At 48.6% G+C, this 16,263-nt stretch overlaps 2 protein-coding genes across 3 annotated transcripts; one reads left to right on the forward strand and one right to left on the reverse strand.

Moving 5' to 3' along the window:
• Window positions 1–336: 336 nt before the first annotated feature.
• EMC1 (ER membrane protein complex subunit 1) lies at window positions 337–13,884 on the reverse strand. 2 transcript variants are annotated; one of them, XM_086860414.1, is made up of 23 exons: window positions 13,342–13,884; window positions 13,107–13,231; window positions 12,880–12,945; window positions 12,606–12,699; window positions 11,884–12,012; window positions 11,644–11,770; window positions 11,185–11,334; window positions 10,702–10,869; window positions 10,317–10,388; window positions 9,851–9,910; window positions 9,512–9,634; window positions 9,229–9,325; window positions 8,457–8,573; window positions 7,454–7,653; window positions 7,088–7,237; window positions 6,606–6,767; window positions 6,247–6,366; window positions 5,915–6,052; window positions 5,107–5,280; window positions 3,227–3,437; window positions 2,700–2,784; window positions 2,049–2,178; window positions 337–1,187 (listed from the first exon to the last, which is right to left on the reverse strand). In XM_086860414.1, exons 1-23 carry the CDS (start codon window positions 13,848–13,850, stop codon window positions 1,008–1,010), a joined length of 3,387 nt encoding a protein of 1,128 aa, XP_086716540.1. In that variant the 5' UTR covers window positions 13,851–13,884; the 3' UTR covers window positions 337–1,007. The 2 variants fall into 2 exon arrangements, with proteins under 2 accessions (XP_086716540.1, XP_086716539.1); XM_086860413.1 differs by having other exon boundaries at window positions 337–1,320; window positions 1,672–2,178.
• Window positions 13,531–15,970, forward strand: MRTO4 (MRT4 homolog, ribosome maturation factor). Its single transcript, XM_086860427.1, has 8 exons — window positions 13,531–13,644; window positions 13,875–13,933; window positions 14,022–14,125; window positions 14,231–14,312; window positions 14,508–14,575; window positions 14,870–15,021; window positions 15,384–15,460; window positions 15,651–15,970. Exons 1-8 carry the CDS (start codon window positions 13,617–13,619, stop codon window positions 15,822–15,824), a joined length of 744 nt encoding a protein of 247 aa, XP_086716553.1. The 5' UTR covers window positions 13,531–13,616; the 3' UTR covers window positions 15,825–15,970.
• Window positions 15,971–16,263: the final 293 nt, after the last annotated feature.

Raw genomic sequence — 16,263 nt, forward strand, 5'->3', positions numbered from 1 at the left:
CCCAACTACCAAAAAAAAATCCCCACTTAAACAGCCAAAAATCCCCACTTCAGTAGCTCAAACCCACTGAAATAGCCCCAGTGAAATAGCCCTATAAAACCGCTTAAACAGCCCCCAAAACCGCCTCAATGGTCCCCAAAAACCACCTCAATAGCCCCCCAAGACCAACCTAAATAGCCTCCAAACCCATCTAAATAGCCCCAAAAAACTCACCTGAACATCCCCACAAAATCACTTAAATAAAAATAAACCTAAATAGCCCCCCCAAACCCACTTAAACAACCACAAAATGCCCACTAAAATAACCCAAGGAACACTTCAATAACACAGAGTGGCTCCCTGCTCTGCAGCTTTATTTTGGGATGTGGACACGGAGGGATACGGCCTCTCCTGAGGGAACAATTGGATGCCAAACTGGATTTTTACAATTAAAACCCACAGAGCTCAGAGCCCTGATCCTGAAGGAAATGATGAGAGGCTCCTCCCCTTGAACCTCCCCACCTTAACACAAAATAATGCAGGAAAATGTAGGAACAAATGGGAAGGAACTGTTGTTGTCACAATAAATAAAGAACACGGAGAGACTTGAGGTTCAAATTCTTCCCCAGTGCTCTGCAGCTCTGTCAGTGGCTCCATGAGGTTGTTCCCACCCAATTCCCAGCATTTTTCCTTAGGAAATCACCCAAGGTCTCTTCCTCGCAGCAGGAGTTCGCACATCTCCGCAGCCAAGCCTCCTCGCTGCCAGGACAACACATCCTGAGTATTCTCTTCACCAACACCAGGGAGATTTGGGGACTTTAAAGGAGGACTGGGACCTTTTTTCAGTCAGAACAGACTAAAAAAAGAAATTCTGTTTTTCATCTCTTGCGTTTCTCCTCACGGGAGACGCGTGGGCAGTGCGGGTTTTGTTCCAGCAGCAGCTTTTCCTCACAAATACCTTCCAGCCAAATGGCACAGAGGAAGTTTGGGTGCCTTGGGAGGGCTGAGATCCCGGAGTGGGATCTCCCTCAGCGCCAGGCCCGGTTCAGCAGCTTCACCTGGGCCAGCCTCTTGGTGATCATGGTGGCAAAGACCAGCCCGAAGAGAACGCTGCTGATCAGAACGTAGTCGTAGTCGTCCTTGAGCACATCAAACTGCTTGGAGGGGTACACCCGGGTCTGGAAGATGTCCAGCCCGTAGGCTACAACCTGCAGGGCACAGATGAGGAGCTGGGGATGCAGCTTGGAGCATGAAACCCCAAAATGATCCGCTCGGGGTTCAGGTTCTGGTGGAAAGGAGCGATGCTGAAGCGGCGTTGTGGGAGTTACGGAGCTCCGCGGGCTGTGGATTGGGATCCAGCCCCAAATTCCACACTGAGGATTGGGATCCACCCCCAAATTCCCCAGTGTGGATTGGGATCCAGCCCCAAATTCCCCAGTGTGGATTGGGATCCAGCCCCAAATTCCCCAGTGTGGATTGGGATCCACCCCCAAATTCCCCAGTGTGGATTGGGATCCACCCCCAAATTCCCCAGTGTGGATTGGGATCCACCCCCAAATTCCCCAGTGTGGATTGGGATCCACCCCCAAATTCCACACTGAGGATTGGGATCCACCCCCAAATTCCCCAGTGTGGATTGGGATCCAGCCCCAAATTCCAAACTGAGGATTGGGATCCAGCCCCAAATTCCACACTGAGGACTGGGATCCAGCCCCAAATTCCCCAGTGTGGATTGGGATCCAGCCCCAAATTCCACACTGAGGACTGGGATCCAGCCCCAAATTCCCCAGTGTGGATTGGGATCCAGCCCCAAATTCCCCAGTGTGGATTGGGATCCAGCCCCAAATTCCACACTGAGGATTGGGATCCAGCCCCAAATTCCCCAGTGTGGATTGGGATCCAGCCCCAAATTCCCCAGTGTGGATTGGGATCCAGCCCCAAATTCCCCACTGAGGATTGGGATCCAGCCCCAAATCCCACAGTGAGGATTGGGATCCACCTCCAAATTCCACACTAAGAACTGGGATCCAGCCCCAAATCCCACACTGAGGCCTCCCCCCTGCACTCACCAGGCACGTGGACTCCAGGCCAGAGGGGGCTGTGTAAATCCCCCTCATCCTGGAGATGGTCTGGTTGTAGTTGATGAACCTCTCGGCGTGGATCTGCACGTCTGGCGAGTAGGGGATCAGGTTCTCCTCTCTGCAAGACACCACCAGAGACCTCAAACCCCACAGCAGCACACAGGGCACACCACCAGCGACTCCTGGTTATCAAAAGTTAAGCTAAAACAGCAAACTGGGAGCTTTTCCCAGTGCAGACTCATTCTTGCTGCAGGATGAAAATGAAATGGATCAGCTGGGTCAGGCTAAGCTGCAGCTGTCTCCTTCAGGGCTTCCAAAGTTTTACAAGCAACTCCAAAAAAATTCCAGCTCCTCTGACTGCCCCTCCCTGAGAACCCGGACCCCAGGCTGGTTTAATGACACTGACAAATGTATCCCACCATCACAGACCGGGAACAGGAGCACAGAATCCTTCAGGTTAGGAAAAGACCTCCAAAATCAACGAGTCCAACCTTGGAGCTGAAGGAACTTGCCTTCATTTCTGTGCCAAGATTCCTCTGAGTCCAGCCAGGACGAGTTGTTCCTCCTCACACCATTTGTGACACACAAAATCCAGCGCTCTCCAGAGCCCAGGAAGAGAGGTTCTCACTCCTTGCCTACCTGCTCTGCTCCGTCGGGATCTCCGGGCGCCGAGGGTCCAGCAGGGCCTTGGGAAGGGACAGGATGGCCCCGGAGGGAAGCCCAACTGTGCAGTGAAGGAAAAACACCTTCAAAATCCCAAAATCCCACAACAGCAGGGGTTGGAAGGGCCTTCTGGGGCTCAGCCAGTCCAAACCCCTGCCCAGACAGGGTCACCAGGAGCAGGTGACTCAGGAATGCATCCAGGTGGGTTTGGAATGGCACCAGAGAGGGAGATTCCAGACCTTCCCCGGGCACCTGCGCCACTCCTTCAGGAAAAGTTCTTCCCCATCTTGGGGTGAAACTTTCCTGGCTTTCAGTTTATGGCCATTGCTGCTCTGGGCACCACGGGAACGAGCCTGGCACCTCGTGGCCATTTCTGACAGCCAACAGAAACACTCTGTGCTTACCCCTGCACTTGCAGGAGCCCAGGACAACCCCCAGGCACGGTTTTTGTCAGCAAAGTGCATTTTTCTTGGATTTCAGCCTTTCACAGAGCAGCTACTCACTGAGCAGGTGGCGGCTGGTGATGCCACGCTCGGTGATGGTGGCCTCCATGGCGCTGATGGCAGAGGGGAAGATGTAGGACTGCTGCAGCACCTGGGGCAGGATGGGGCGGTCCAGGGAGCTGAAGGCTGTGGCGTTGTACTGCTCCGTGCCCTCGTACAGCTCCAGCACCGTCAGCTCGTTCCGCCGGGCCTTGCTGTTCCAGTACTGGTACTGCAAGCACAGGGGTTTGGGGATGAGGATTAGGGAAATCACAGAGCGTGGGCACAAAACTGCCCCCATGCACGTTCAGGAGCTGCCCCCATCCCAAAAAGATTTTTTGCTTTTTATATATTTATATAAAAAAAAAGTAGTTTTTATATATTATATTTTATTTTTATATTTTATATTTTTATATATATATATTTATTTAGATTTTATATATTATATAAATTGTATTATATAATTATTTCTTCTATATATATTTATATATTGTAAATATTATATTTTGTTTATATTATATATAATGTATATTTTGTATTTATTTTTTATATATTTATATATTAAATATATTTATATATTTTATCTATGTATATATTTATATATAAAATTACTTTATATATTTATACATATTTATATATAAGAATATATTTTATGTTTATATATTTATATATAAAATATATTTTGTATATTTTTATCTATTTATATATTTACATATAAAATTATTTTATTATATTACATTTATTTATTATTCATTATATATATTATAATATTATATATTATATTACACATACATTATATATTTATATTTTATATAAGTTCATATTTATATATTTATTTTATGTATTATTATATATATTTATATAAATTTATATTTATATATTTATTTTATGTATCACTATATATATTTATATAAATTTATATATTTATTTTATGTATTATTATATATTTATAGAAATTTATATATTTATTTTATGTATTACTATATATATTTATATAAATTTATATATTTTATGTATTATATATATTTATATAAATTTATATTTATATATTTATTTATTACATATATTTATTATCTAAATATTTATATGTATTTATATATTTATATAAAAACCACAAAATTATTATATATATTAAAATTATATATGTATTATATTTATATATTTATAATATATTATTTATATTATATATATAAAATTATTATATATATTTATATATATAAAATACATTTTATATATCTCTATAAATGTTTCTATATATATTTATATATTATTTATATATCTCTATATATGTTTCTATATATATTTACATATTATTTATATATCTCTATATATGTTTCTATATATATTTACATATTATTTATATATCTCTATATATGTTTCTATATATATTTACATATTATTTATATATCTCTATATATGTTTCTATATATATTTACATATTATTTATATATCTCTATATATGTTTCTATATATATTTACATATTATTTATATATCTCTATATATGTTTCTATATATATTTACATATTATTTATATATCTCTATATATGTTTCTATATATATTTATATATTATTTATATATCTCTATATATGTTTCTATATATATTTATATATTATTTATATATCTCTATATATGTTTCTATATATATTTATATATTATTTATATATCTCTATATATGTTTCTATATATATTTATATATTATTTATATATCTCTAGATATGTTTCTATATATATTTCTATATTATTTATATATCTCTAGATATGTTTCTATATATATTTCTATATTATTTATATATCTCTAGATATGTTTCTACATATATTTCTATACTATTTATATATTTGTAGCTCTGTAGATTAGAATTATCTATTTATACAGCTTCTTTTTACAGCAGCAGCTCTCACCACCACCCAGTTCTCGGAGTGCACCATGTGCACGGGCCCCTTGGCCTTCCTCTGCACGGAGGAGTGGATGATCCTGCCCGTCACGCCGTCCAGGAGGAAGATCCCGATGAAGGTGCGCTCGTGGTGCGTGTCCGTGCTCTCCGTCACCACCGCCAGCAGGTTGGGGTTCAGCGACTGGGGACAAAGGAGAAACAGCTCAGACCCCCTCTCAGAGCCACAGACATCTTCCTGCTCTTCACCTGGGAATAAATCATAAATCACCCCAAGAAATCAAGCTGTTCTTTCCCAACTATTTGCAGGAAAACATTTTTTTGAAAAGATGATGATGGCTCTGGAAAGACGATTGAGTGTGCCTACCTTCCTGAAGCTGGACTTTTTGGCTCCTAGAACCCCTCTATTTTCCCAGATTACCAGAGAATGTTTAATAATATTTCTTTCCCTAACAACTGTGTCTCCTGCAGTTCAAGCAAATAACAGTTTCTTTCCTCATTTTATTTTCTTTTCCAGCATTAACAGTCTTTTAAATTGAAAAATGTTATTCTGCCCTTATTTTTCAAGCTCATCAGTGGCAATGTTGCATTTTGATACAGTCCAGCTTAGAGCCTGGTTTGGGTTTAAAAAGAGTGAAGGGTTTAGGAGCCGTGCCTGGGGAAGGGAGCTTTTTTCCTTAAGAGACACTGGTGCCAGTTAAGGAAAACTGGCACCACAGGCTCATCCCAATGCAGCAGAAGGGAATGGAACTGGGATCTTTCCATGGGATAAACCCCCCCCTCTCAAAGAAAAATCCAGCTGAGAGCTGCTGCAGCACCTTGTAGAGGACGCTGCGGTCGCCCATCACGCGGCCCTGGGAGTGCACGTGCTCGTTGGACCTCTTCCCTTTGACAGTCACAATCCTCTGCACCTCCGTGGGGATGGCCACCTCCCAGCTCTCCTCCGTGCTCAGGTCCTGCAGGGGGAAAAAGCAAGTGGGAGCTGGCTTATCATCCTTCAAGGACACCACCTCCAAAGATTTCCTTGCTTTGGGATTTCCCAGCTTTCCTCGGTGCGTTCTGAGGATGGATGCTCCGGTTCTGAGCGAAGGGAATTAAGATCTGCCGCTGTCCACAGGGCATTCAGGGAAGTGTCGTGGGTTTTCCATACCTTTTTCAGCCTGAATCCAGAGAGTTTTCCCTGCTCAGCATCAACCAGATAAAAATAGATGGAATGAGCTATTTCTTCTAACTGCCGAAGGACGTTTTTAGTGGCTGGGAAAGGTGTAACCTGGAAAAGAAGAGTTGAAACACAGCTGAAAAACAACTGATACAAAAAAACCCACCCCAGAATGAACCAGAAATACGATTTCCAACCTGTTTATCAAGGTAAGGTCTGCCTTACCAGGATAACCTCATAGCTTTGTGTGAAATGTGGCTCAATGGCATTTTTTTCCCATCTTGCCCCAAAAGGGAGGGGAATAATTAACCAGGATGTGAAGAAAACTGCCTCCAGGCAAAGCAATTTACCTTGTACTCATCATCAATCAGGAGCAGCACTTTGGCATAGTCTTGATCCATAATAGGCAGAAGCAAAGTCTGGAGAATCGGACGTTTCAGAACGGGAGGAGCTACCTGGCTTCTCTTCCCAAAGATGGGGTTAAAGACGTACAGAAAACTCATTTTGGTTTCCTGAAAAACAGGGGAAGTTTTGCTTCTTAAGTAAAAAAAAAAAAGAAAAAAAGGTGTTTTTCTAACTGTTACTTGCTGGTGTTGACTATTCATACCCTGGTTTCATCCTGGAGATATTCTGTATGGACTCACGCATTTGTCTGTAACAACCACGTTCATTTTTAAGTGTTTTTTTAATTTTTAGGCTTCTGTGTCTGCTTCCCTCCAGATCTTTCTCCCCTGCCATCCCATCAGTGCCAACCAGATGATGCCCAAGAGGATGGTTTTATTGCTCTGTCTTTATTTCCATGCCCAGTGGAAGGGCAGGGAAGGGGTCTCACCTTGTCCTTGACGAGCAGAGTGCACTGTGGAGGGTGGGGGAAATGGGCTGTTGTTCTCTGCACCATCAGCTTGAAGGAGGAGCCTGGCCTGACATTCCTGAGGTATTGCTTCCACAGGATGGTGCCTGAACTGCTCTCAATGCCAAAAAGCTGAGGGAAAACGTGGGAAAGCCAAAGTTTAGGAAAACTCTGCACTGCATCCTCCTCTGCCATACCCCAAAGAAAGCTGAGTCTTTAAAGCCACCACAAATCATCCCGTGCATCTTCCCATTATTTCTGCCCAAGCCTGGCTAAAAACAGGGCTGGGAATTCAGAGCTGAGACTTTGCTCCAGCCCAGGAACAGATTCCTGCCCTGGCCTCCTCACCTTGCCCGAGGCAGTGACCATCACCATCATTTTCTGGAGGTTGAACTCGTCTCTGGCCAAGTTGTCAATGTTAATCTCGTTTTTAATCTGGCTCCGGGGCTTCCTGGCATCGTAGAACATCTTCCAGAGATGGGCAGTCCAGGCTTGCAGCAGGATGAGCTGGGATGAGAGTCGCTTCAGGAACATTCCCAGCAATCCATCTGCAAGTGGCACCCACGGTGACAACGGGAGGGGAACGGCACCCGTCCCGCCCCACAGCTGAAACTGTGCTGTCAAACGCTGCCATGCACAAACCTGGGGGAACTCCTCGCCTCCCCCCCTGCAGGAAGTCACAGTTGACATTTCTGTGACAAACTCTGGCATTTATCAACTTTTCCTAGTCCATACTCACTCCAAAATATGCCCTGATCAACTGAAAGCAAACCTGCATGCAGAGGATTTTGTGTTCCTCCCCCTGTGCCCACCAGACCTCCCACCTCTACAGAAATCCCCTCTGCACTCAGGGGAATTAAAAATGCTTAATTCTGCCCAATCAGGATTTGTGTTTAATGTCTTAAAGTAACCAAAATAGTGGGTTTCAACTGAGGGGAGCAAGCAGAGGGGAGCAGTGGCAGGAGCAGAGCACACTCCATGCAGGATGGGGTTACCTTGGATGGCTGCATCCAGGACAGCAAGGAAAGACAAAAAAAAAGCAAAAAAAAAATAAAATAAAAAGCTATTGGAAATGAGTTTTCCAGAAAAAAATCACAGGAAACATTTAGGAGACATGGCCAAAATCCCTCCTACTGCTGCTGACTGTTTTTTTAATGTAACAGTGTAATATATTCGTGTCATCTGGATTGGATTTCTAAAGTTTAGACAGAAAAGGGTTTATTTCTGCTCATTTTAACTGGCATCAATAGGGATTTAAATTAATCTCTCAGCTCAGAGTAAACAGAAAACAATAAACACGTTTATTTAGGAAGGAAAACACGCACACAGAGGTAATTCTGTTAAAACTCACCTGCTTTTTTTCCGAATTCTCCCTCCAGCTCAGCCTGTGCCCCTGTCAGAGGCAGATCCACCATCTCCAAGCTTACCACCTCTGCCAGAGACTCCTCTCTACTCCACACAACCTTTCCTGGAGAGAAATCAGAGCAGGATATTGGAAAAATCAACCTAAGATTTGGGAATTGACTATATATGAGTATTTTTCAGTGCAACCCTGAAATGCAGATCACCTCTTAATGAAATGCAAAACAGTATAAATATTGTTAAATTAACTATTTCATGGGACATAAATACTTCATGCAACTGCATCCAGTTTCTGGGAAGGAAACCTCAGGATCAGTAAAAGCAATCTGGTGTTTTAAAAGGGCTACAGTCACTGAGTCTGTTTAAAATAAGAGATTCACAGTCCTGGATTTCTTTAGAGCCCCAGGAAATTCCTGTCACTGAGATGGAACTTTCAACCCCTTCTGTAAATTAATATTTTTGGTAGGAGGACCTTTTCTGGAAATCTTTGAGGAAGATCTACACCAGAACTTACACTCTCATCCTACAAAAAGAGTTCTGAAATCTGCAGAAAACCACCAAAATCCAAAGGCTCTGCCCACACAAAACAGGGCAGAATTGTTTGTGCAGGTGAAAAAGTCTCCTGTGTCTTTCACGGGACTCAGAAGAATTAAATCAATTTTTTCAGCTTCCAAGAAAAGTAATGATAAAGTGCAATCCTTGAGGACACAGGATTCTCCTGGTGACTGTTAGAAAGGGAGGAAGCTGGTTCTGGGAGTCACCTGGCTGCTGGAGGAACATGAGCATGTGGTCCTCTGTCTGCACCAAGGCTCGATAGCCCACGGAGTCATCCTTCTTTAGGAAAACCTGGATGTACAGCTGGGAAAGAAAAAAAAAAAAAAATCAAAAACAAAACCAAAAAAAAGGCAAGGAGAACAGTGAGATTAATGATCACATCATCTCCTCGAAGAAAGCACAAATCAGGTGAAACCAGAGCAGCAAGCAGGGTGATGCTGTAATCCCTGGAATGCTTTGGAAGGGCTGAAATAACCCTTCCCTGCTCACCTGCTGTGGCTTGGCCCCTCCTTGCTCCAGGCTAAAGGTGATTGTGGTGTCCAGCAACCTTTGCCCAGTTTCCACCAGGTAGAGGTTTATGTTGTAGGTTTGGTTGGAGCAGGTTAAGGAATCCTGTAGCAACAGGCAGAAAACAGGGGTTACACACACACCCCACACCGAATCCTGCAGCAGGATTCCAGCAGAATTCCATCTCCAGCAAAAAGCTGGCGCTTCAAGGTAATTTTTAGGCTGCATTTTTAGGTTGTACAGCTGGTTTAAGATCTCTGCTCCTGCAGGCAAAAGGATAAAACAGACTGACAAGAACTGGGGAAGAAAAGCACCCAGTACCTGCCTCCGGGCATCCTCCAGAGTGCTGCCAGCATGGAGACCATCAGAACTTCCAGGTTTCTGAAGTGAGGATGAGAGGAGATGGAGCATGGGTTCAGACACCAGTAAAGTATAAAAAAAATCAGGTTTTCAACTGCCTGACAAGTCTCAGCTTGCCTGTGACATCAGGCAGGAAATAGCTCTGTTCTGTTCTGTTTCTGATAAAAATGAAGCTATGTTTGATATCCCCAAGAACTGAAATCCTCTGTGGATCAGGAAAGCCGATTCCTTGTCCACCTTTCACAGGGCTGAAGCAGGATATTCACTGAGCCAGGCACAGCCTGAGCTGGATGTGATCAAACTCTGTGTGTTATCACCGAAATTTATCAAATCCTCCTCTTCCTCCTTTGTGAAACCCCAGTGGAACCCACCCCCAGTGCACAGCCCCAGAGCTGGGCTGCTCCCACAGGACAGGAATTGTGCTGACCAGTTCACTCCTGCAGGTCAGGACAGCGGCCACCGTCTTCTCCCCGGTCGTTGCAAAACTCACCAGAGCTGCCTGGAAAAGGAAAAAAAAAAAAATAGCAAAAAATCATTAAAAAAACAACCTCAAGAAAACCCCAAACTCACCAAAAAGCACTTGTGTAGTAAATAAAACCACAGTGGAATTAAAAGCAAGTGAACTGTCACAGCCAGATTTTAAATTGTCTTGTCTCCCCCCAGATCAGACCAATTTCTCACAGAGATGGGAACTGCTGACCAGCCACAGGTTTTTGAGCCACGATGCCCAGAGTTCCTGAGGTTTTTAAAACCTGCCAGCTGGCCCAGCAGCTTGAAGGATGTTCAGCTGCACTTGGCCCTGCCCCTGGTACCTGCTGGAAGTCCCGCAGGTGGCTGAGCAGCCCCTGCTTGTACTGCAGCAGGGAGAAGTGGCTTGGGGACAGCTGCAGGAAGAACTGAGTCCGTGAGGCGCTGGTCACGCTGGGCTGAGTGGTCAGGATCCTGGCCTGGAAATCATCTGCAAACTCCAGCTCCAGGGACTGCAGGGGACACGAGAAAATGTGCTGAGACAATTGTCCTTCAGTGAGACCACCACCTCCCCTCCCTCAGCAGCAGTCAGAGATTCCCTGAGTCAGGGCACAGAGCAGGAGCAGGGAAGGCTGAGGCTCCACTGGAGCAAAGCTCAGAAGACATCGACCCAGAAGGAATAACTAAGAGCTTTCCCACTCCTCCCCAGTTTACAGCTCACAACCTCCAATCCCTCCCCAGTTCACCCACAGACTGGAGAACCAGTTCCAACCAGAACCAAAGAGGTTGTCAAGGAACAGCAGGAATGTTCCTGCAGCAGCTCTCACCTGCAGAGGGATGTGCCTCATGTCCTGCTCTGTGTCCAGGGCGCAGACGTGCAGCGAGCGCGCGGCCGTGTCCACGCACACCAGCACGGCCTCGCCCAGCACGCCACAGGAGCCCTGCAGGGCCACCAGCCACGGGGCTGCCACCCTCACCTGCACAGAGACACAGCCAGGGCTCAGCAGGAGCCTCCACAGCACCCACGGGCACACAGCAGACAGTTAACTCAAGTATTTTTAGCCAAAACTGAGAAAAACTACCTGTCAGCCTGAGGGTTATGGGATAAACTTGACTAAAAGCTGCCAGGCTAGCTCAGCTTTCAGCCAAGAAATCCCTGCTTTGGAGGCAATGCCTCAGGGAAAGGGAGGGCTCTCTGTAGCACCACAATCCAGTCCTCTGCCCACCACACCACAGGGCTGGAAGCGCCTCTGCTCACATCAAACCCAGAATTTTGTCTCCTCTACCTGTCTTGTGATTTCTCCATCCTCTACGTTGAAGGTCACGACGTTCAGGTGGCTCTGGGGAACGATGCCAAGCACGTGGATCACCCCAGTCCCACGGGAATACAGCAGCTGGTACTGAGTGTTCTCGCTGCAAGACATGAGGCATCACCTTCTCACACTGCTGTTTGCAGAAGGCAGGCTCAGCTCCCTCCCCTCTGCCCCGTGCCAGGGGCTCACAGCTCTCCTTAGAGGTGTTCTCACCTTTCTGGCAGGTGTTCCACCCACTTCTGGTGCCCGTTGGACAGGTAGTGCAGAGACAGGGCCGTCTTCTTCAGCACTGCCACGTACTTCACCCCCTCGGGGAGCCCCACCAGGGCAGCCCCCTGGAAACTGAGCACAGGCACGAGGAATTCGGGAATTATTTTCCTATTTTACCCTGGGGAATGGGGGCTGGAGCATCAGGAGGGGCTGAGGGAGCTGGGAAGGGGCTCAGCCTGGAGAAAAGGAGGCTCAGGGGGAATTTCTGGCTCTGCACAGTTCCCTGACAGGAGGGGACAGCTCAGGCTCTGCTCCCAGGGAACAGGGACAGGAGGAGAGGGAACGGCCTCAGGCTGGGCCAGGGGAGGCTCAGGGTGCACACCAGCAGGAATTTCCCCACGGAAAAGGTGGTCAGGAATAGGAAGAGGCTGCCCAAGGAGGCTTGGAGTGCCCATCCCTGGAGGTGTCCAAGGAAGGCCTGGACGTGGCACTCACTGGGTGACAAGGAGAGCATTGGCCACAGGTTGGACTGAGGGTCTGGGAGGGCTTTTCCAGCCTCAGTGACTCAGGCATTCACAAAGAATTCACCCAAAATTCAGCTTGGAAACTTTCCACCTGATTAACCTTTCTGTACAATGCAAGCCCAGACCAAAACCATGACCCATTTTTTTCCCTTCCCAGACCAGCACAAGGAGAAAAAGACCAGTAAAGACAGGAACTCCCACCTGCCAGTGTCCAGGGAGGTCTCCCAGTTGAGGCCCCCAATGTTGGTCTCCCAGGAGCGCAGGATTCGCCCAGCATTGGACACGGTGATGGCATCTGGAGAGGAAAGGGGTGAACACAGAGCTCGTACCCAGCACCAAGGGATGGGTTCTGCAGGTCCAGCCCATGCTCTAATGCTGGCTCCACACTGCAGGAGCCCTGTGAGCCCTGGGATGTGTCCCTTTTACCCTGTCCCACACTGCAGGAGCCCTGCCAGCCCCAGGACGTGTCCCTTACCCTGCCCGTGGATCAGCATAGCATCGATGGCTCCTTCCGCGGTGCCCTTATCCACATGGCGCCACACTGCAACACACAGGCCCAAGGGAGATCGGCGTTCGGCCCCACGAGAGCGTTTCTGTGTTTGACCCAGAGCTCTGACCCGCCCGCCGAGGCCCAAGGGCGGCGTTAACTCTCCCGGAGGAACACACCGCACCGACCCTCCGCCCCAAAGCGCCCCCACTCACGGATTTCGCCGCTCCGGGAGTTCAGCGCGGCCACCACGTTCTCCTCGGTGGCCACGACGAGTTTCTTCGAGCCCTGCGAGGCCTCCAAGGAGGCGAACTTAAGCTTCCCCACGTACTGCTGCCTCCTGCGTGAGGGAACAGGAGCGCCGGTGAAATGGGAGCGGCGCGGGGCATGTCCGCGGGAGGGGGGACCCAACCCACCGGGACCCAACCCACCGGGACCCCCGGCGCTCACCAGTCGAATTTTCCCACTTGGTCCTCATAGACGGCGGCGGCCAACGGGAGCAGGACCAGGAGCAGGAGGGGCAGCAGCAGCGCCCGCGGCCCCGCCGCCATGACAGCGGCCGCGGCGCCCGAGGGGGCCTTCAGCGCTGCGGGGCTGCCCGCGACATCGCCTGCGCGGGGAAAGCGCCTGAGCGGCGTGAGGAGCGCGCAGGCAGTGCGAGGGACAGCCCTGCCCGCTCCCGGCAGCCCGCGCGCGGCCCGGGGGCCTCGGAGCACGGCGGAACCATGCCCAAGTCCAAGCGGGATCGTAAAGGTGGGAGCGGGACCCCTGATCCGAACCCCCAGCACATCCCTCTCCCCGCGCCCCTTCCTGTTCCCTTCGCTATTCCTGTCCCCTTCTCCGCTGTTTTCCCATTCCTCGATCCCATCGCCCCCTTCCCCGTCCCTCGGTTCCGTTGCCCATCTCTCATTCCGTTCCCCATCACCATCCCCATCCCCTTTCCCATCCTTCATCCCCATCTCTCCCTGGCGCTGTCCCCGCAGTGTCCCTGACGCAGACAGCCCGCAAGGGGCTGCAGGCCAAGCAGGCGCTGATCGCCGAGGTGAGTCTGGCCCGGGCCCGGGCCCCTCTCCCCTGTCCCTCTCCTCCCCGTTCCCCCTGTGCCGCTCCCGGTAACGGCTCCCCCGCAGCTGCGGCGCTGTGTGGACACCTACAAGTACATCTTCGTCTTCTCCGTGGCCAACATGAGGAACAACAAGCTGAAGGACGTGCGGAACGCCTGGAAGCACAGCAGGTGGGCGGGGGGTGGTGCGGGGTGGGGGATGCCCGAGGGGGTGAGCTGCAGGGCTGACATCCTCCTCCTCTTCCTCCTCCTCCTCTTCCTCCTGCTCCTGGGCAGGATCTTCTTCGGGAAGAACAAGGTGATGATGGTGGCGCTGGGCCGGGAGCCGAGCAGCGAGTACAAGGAGAACCTGCACAAGGTACCTGTGCTAAAGCTTCACCTGGCGTGTTCCACATCCTGGAATAACATCCTGGATTCACTCTGTGGGGCTTTTAACGGAGCCCATCCGTGTCCTGCCGTGAAGGGGGTGTTGTGAGTGGATCTGTGCAGGACTCAGCCCCTGCAGCTGGGTTCCTGCTGCTCCCCAATCCCTGTGGATGCTCCTTTCTTCCAGGTCAGCAAACACCTGAGAGGGGAGGTTGGGCTGCTCTTCACCAACCGCACCAGGGACGAGGTGGATGAGTAAGTACCACTCTGCTTTTGTTGCCACAAAACCCCAGCACTCCCCTTAAAACAGGGATGGTCTCGTGGGCTTTTCCCACTCTTTGTCAGCCATTCCTGCAACAGCAGGGTGGAATCATGGAAGGGTTTGGCTTGGGAGGGACCTTCCAGCTCATCCCACCCCCTTGGACGCTCCCAGGGATCCAGGGGCAGCCACAACCTGAGTTAACCACCAGCTCCCCGGGCAGGCCGTGCCCCAGGCCCTGTCTCAGTTCCTCCCCCAGCTGAAGCTCCTGTTGCCCATCTCTGTGCCAGGTGGTTCTCCAGGTTCCGGGAGCTGGACTTTGCCCGTGCTGGGAACAAGGCGCCGTACGGGGTGAGCCTGGACACGGGGCCCCTGGAGCAGTTCCCCCACTCCATGGAGCCGCAGCTGCGGCAGCTGGGGCTGCCCACGGCGCTCAAGAAAGGTACAGCAGAAACTCCAGGGTTTCTCTTTTGGAGAATGTGAAACACAGAGCAGGATTTAGGTCTGGAGAAAACCTGAGGGACGACTTTTCTCCTTGTTGGGCTGGGGCTGGAACTCCTTGTGTCCTTGTGCTGTTCCCTGTGCCAAAGGCTGAGTAAAACGCCCAGATTTCCCCACAGTGCCATCCAGCTGTGGAAACAGCTCGGATTAACCCTCTCAGGAACCAGGTGTGGGCTTTTAGAGCTGCATCTCCTTGGGGTGCACTGATGAAAGCAGCACTGGAGGGAGTCCTGGCTCTGTCCCCCACATCCCAGGGGAGTTCCCAGTGCCTGGGATCCCATTTCCATGGGTTCTGCTCTGCAGGAGTGGTGACGCTGCTTTCGGATTACGAAGTGTGCAAGGAAGGGGATGTTCTCACCCCGGAACAGGCCCGTGTGCTGGTGAGTAACACAGCAGCCCTGCTGCCTGACACAAAACCACCAGGAATTAATTAACACAACTCCTAAAACCCAGCAGCAATTGTCTTGGCTCCTGCTTTGCTCCCCTTGCCACCTGGAAGTGGAGTTTACTGTTCTGCCAGGCTGGGCACAGACAGTGAAGCAGGAATGACAGATTTGTGTCCTCTCCTAGAAACTCTTTGGCTATGAGATGGCAGAGTTTAAAGTCACCATGAAGTTTCTGTGGAATTCTGAGACAGGAGACTTCCAGAAGCTCGTGGGAGACACAGCAGAGAAGGATGATGATGATGAAGATGATGATGATGATGGTGATGATGGTGATGATGGTGGAAGCAATGAGGACTAACAGCTTGGACACCAGACAGTTCTATTTGAGGAACAAAAAGAGGATATTTCCCTTCCCTGGGTGCACCTGGACTGGGATGATCTTTATATAAAATGAGCTATGTTTTTTTTTTTTTATATTTATATAAATATCTGTGTGAAACTTCAGATGGTTGTTGCTGCTGCCTGCTACTGTTGGTGTATCCTGGAATCTGAGGAAATGCCAGCTCAAACATCAAAACTCAGCAGAAAGGGTATAAATGTAATAGAGCTTTGATATAGCACAAAGGGAAAGATGCTGAGGGTTTGTTATTCTGACACAGAAGAAGATATTTAACTCAATCCTTGGAATTTTGCCTTATCCTGGGAAGTGTCTGAGGCCAGGCTGGATGGGGAGCATCTGGGATAGTGGAAGTTGTGGGGTGGAACAAGATGGGATTTAAGGACCACCCAACCCAAAC

This window comes from Cyanistes caeruleus, chromosome 22 (genome assembly GCF_971803275.1).
Source record: "Cyanistes caeruleus chromosome 22, bCyaCae1.hap1.1, whole genome shotgun sequence".
Lineage (NCBI taxonomy): Eukaryota > Metazoa > Chordata > Aves > Passeriformes > Paridae > Cyanistes > Cyanistes caeruleus.

Excerpts from the sequence above, each read along its gene's own strand:
- MRTO4 (XM_086860427.1), top strand. The coding sequence starts at position 13,617 with ATGCCCAAGTCCAAGCGGGATCGTAAAG. Across the intron at positions 13,934-14,021 it reads AGCAGGCGCTGATCGCCGAG|CTGCGGCGCTGTGTGGACAC; the intron begins GTGAGTCTGGCC and ends GCTCCCCCGCAG. Across the intron at positions 14,126-14,230 it reads AACGCCTGGAAGCACAGCAG|GATCTTCTTCGGGAAGAACA; the intron begins GTGGGCGGGGGG and ends GCTCCTGGGCAG.
- EMC1 (XM_086860413.1), bottom strand. The coding sequence starts at position 13,850 with ATGGGGATGAAGGATGGGAAAGGGGATGGGGATGGTGATGGGGAACGG. Across the intron at positions 7,654-8,456 it reads AGAATTCGGAAAAAAAGCAG|ATGGATTGCTGGGAATGTTC; the intron begins GTGAGTTTTAAC and ends TGCCACTTGCAG. Across the intron at positions 6,053-6,246 it reads CTGGATTCAGGCTGAAAAAG|GACCTGAGCACGGAGGAGAG; the intron begins GTATGGAAAACC and ends TTCCCCCTGCAG.